Below are 2,000 nucleotides of genomic sequence, written 5' to 3'. Positions count from 1 at the left end.
ATACGTAGCAACGGTCTGTTATACATAGGTCTGTTATACATAGGTCTGTTATACATAGCAATGGTCTGTTATACGTAGCAATGGTCTGTTATACATAGGTCTGTTATACATAGCAATGGTCTGTTATATGTAGCAACGGCCTGTTATACGTAGCAACGGTCTGCTATAAAGAAATAACAGACCAAGCCATGATTGACCAATCAGAATTGAGTATTCAACAAAGCCGTGTAATATGTTTAATTAGCTATTAATTTACCATTTATAAATGATGGTTATTATATATATTTTTACCCAAGAAAGAGTTGAGCTTTTCCTTTTAACATTTTTTGGGGCTCGTTGCAGGATCGCTGAAACTGCGACAACATCACAACGAACGTCTCCGAACCTGAAACCAGCCGATAACCAGCTGCTCTACCTTCCCCTCAACGCCACGCTGCCGTCCAGCCCAGTCCTACCTGTTAGCGGCGATGAAACCCATGAACAGGATGCTTGCGTACATGTTCAGATAGAAGGCGGAGGCGCCAAAGTTGCAGTAGAGGCGGCGGACGGCGACGGAGCTGCTGGCGTAGTTGGCGATTCGGAGCGGTAGACAGAGGCTGATCAGGAAGTCGGCGGCCGCCAGGTTCTTCATGTAGACGGTCACGCTGCTGGACGCCGGCTGCTGAGCTCCACAGAAGTAAACCTTCAGGGTGAAGCCGTTCAGGAGCAAACCCACCTGGAGAGGAGACGGGAACGTTTAGGATCTGTGCAAATAAAATCATTCTTTAGAGAACGAGACTCACCAGAAACATCAGAGTGTAGACCAGCAGGAAGCAAACGTGGGCCGACTTGTCGACGTGATCGCAGTGACTCGTACTGCTGCCGTTCGTCAGGTTGAGCACTGAGGACCGGTTGGAGAACGGGAGTTCACTCATGTTTCTGGAAGAGAGCTGAACCCAGAAGAATGATGTGTTAGATAATGGTTCAAACATCATTTATCTGCATTCAGGAACTGGCTTGTGCTGAGAGGGAAGTAACAGATCACCACAGCAGCAGCAGCAGCCGAACAAACCTCAAAAACACGTATTCTAAAACACACCTCAGGTAGCCAGGACATCTAAATCTGACATATGTGGTCGCCAGAGTCACGTGATTAACCACGACCAAGATTCACAAGCTGGTCCAAAGCTGGTCTGAAGGCTGCTAACTAGAGCTGCTCTCAATCTAAAACCACCCACATCTGCACAGTCGTTTATTTAGAAAAATAACAATCAGATATAAGAATGTGATGGAGCTACAAAGAAATAAACACATAAATAAAAACATTTCTTATTATTACAAATAATAAAAAGAAGAAATCTAAAAAAAAATAATAATAAAGGAAATGACTGAAAATAAAAACAATTAAAAGTCTAAACTTTAAAAAAAAAAGAAATCAACAAAATAAAACAAAACACAAAGTTTAGTGTAGAAAGTTTGTGTTTTTTGTGTACGAACAATACAAATGTTTAAAAAAATCTGCAACACTGAGCAGATAAAACAGTAAGGAACAGACTGTCACAAAGTCTGCCTCAGTCACGTTTTCCAGATTGTTATCAGTTATCATCGTTATCAGTATAAGCACCATAGACGTGGGTCAGTAGGGGCCTACTACGCCTACTAGTAGGTTTAATCATCTAGTCACATGGTAGATCACCGAAAGAAGGTATAAAAGAAGACGACAGCGACCTCTCAGCCGATTAGAGTGTTGTCAGGCTATTAAATAGGCGTTATCAGTAACTATAAGCCCCATAGATGTGACTGATAACGCTTATTTAATAGCCTCGGTTGTGTTTTCACAGTGCATTTACTGAAGGAACGTACTAAAGTACACATTTGAGGTACTTTACTTGAGTATTTCTATTTTCTGCTACTTTGTACTTCTACTTCATTTCAGTAGTGTTTTGAATTCAGGACTATTACCTGTAGTGGAGTATTTTCACAGTGTGGTATTAGTACTTTTACTGAAGTAATTATTAACT

General features: G+C 41.5%; 1 protein-coding gene across 1 annotated transcript; it reads right to left on the bottom strand.

Moving 5' to 3' along the window:
• Positions 1 to 407: 407 nt before the first annotated feature.
• Positions 408 to 973, bottom strand: LOC141769633 (P2Y purinoceptor 12-like). Its single transcript, XM_074638878.1, has 2 exons — positions 783 to 973; positions 408 to 715 (listed from the first exon to the last, which is right to left on the bottom strand). The coding sequence occupies exons 1-2, from the start codon at positions 969 to 971 to the stop codon at positions 452 to 454; spliced, it is 453 nt and encodes a 150-aa protein (XP_074494979.1). The 5' UTR covers positions 972 to 973; the 3' UTR covers positions 408 to 451.
• Between the last annotated feature and the right edge of the window lie 1,027 nt (positions 974 to 2,000).

The sequence above is a fragment of the Sebastes fasciatus genome, chromosome 6 (assembly GCF_043250625.1).
Source record: "Sebastes fasciatus isolate fSebFas1 chromosome 6, fSebFas1.pri, whole genome shotgun sequence".
NCBI lineage: Eukaryota > Metazoa > Chordata > Actinopteri > Perciformes > Sebastidae > Sebastes > Sebastes fasciatus.
Note: the sequence above shows the minus strand (reverse complement) of the source record. Positions and strands in the feature narration are given on the sequence as shown.

What these genes read in the sequence shown, in the direction of transcription:
- LOC141769633 (XM_074638878.1), bottom strand. Translation starts at nt 971, where the DNA reads ATGTTTGAACCATTATCTAACACATCATTCTTCTGGGTTCAGCTCTCT. An exon ending in TCTACACTCTGATGTTTCTG is followed by an intron (nt 716 to 782) that starts GTGAGTCTCGTT and finishes TCTCCTCTCCAG; the next exon opens with GTGGGTTTGCTCCTGAACGG.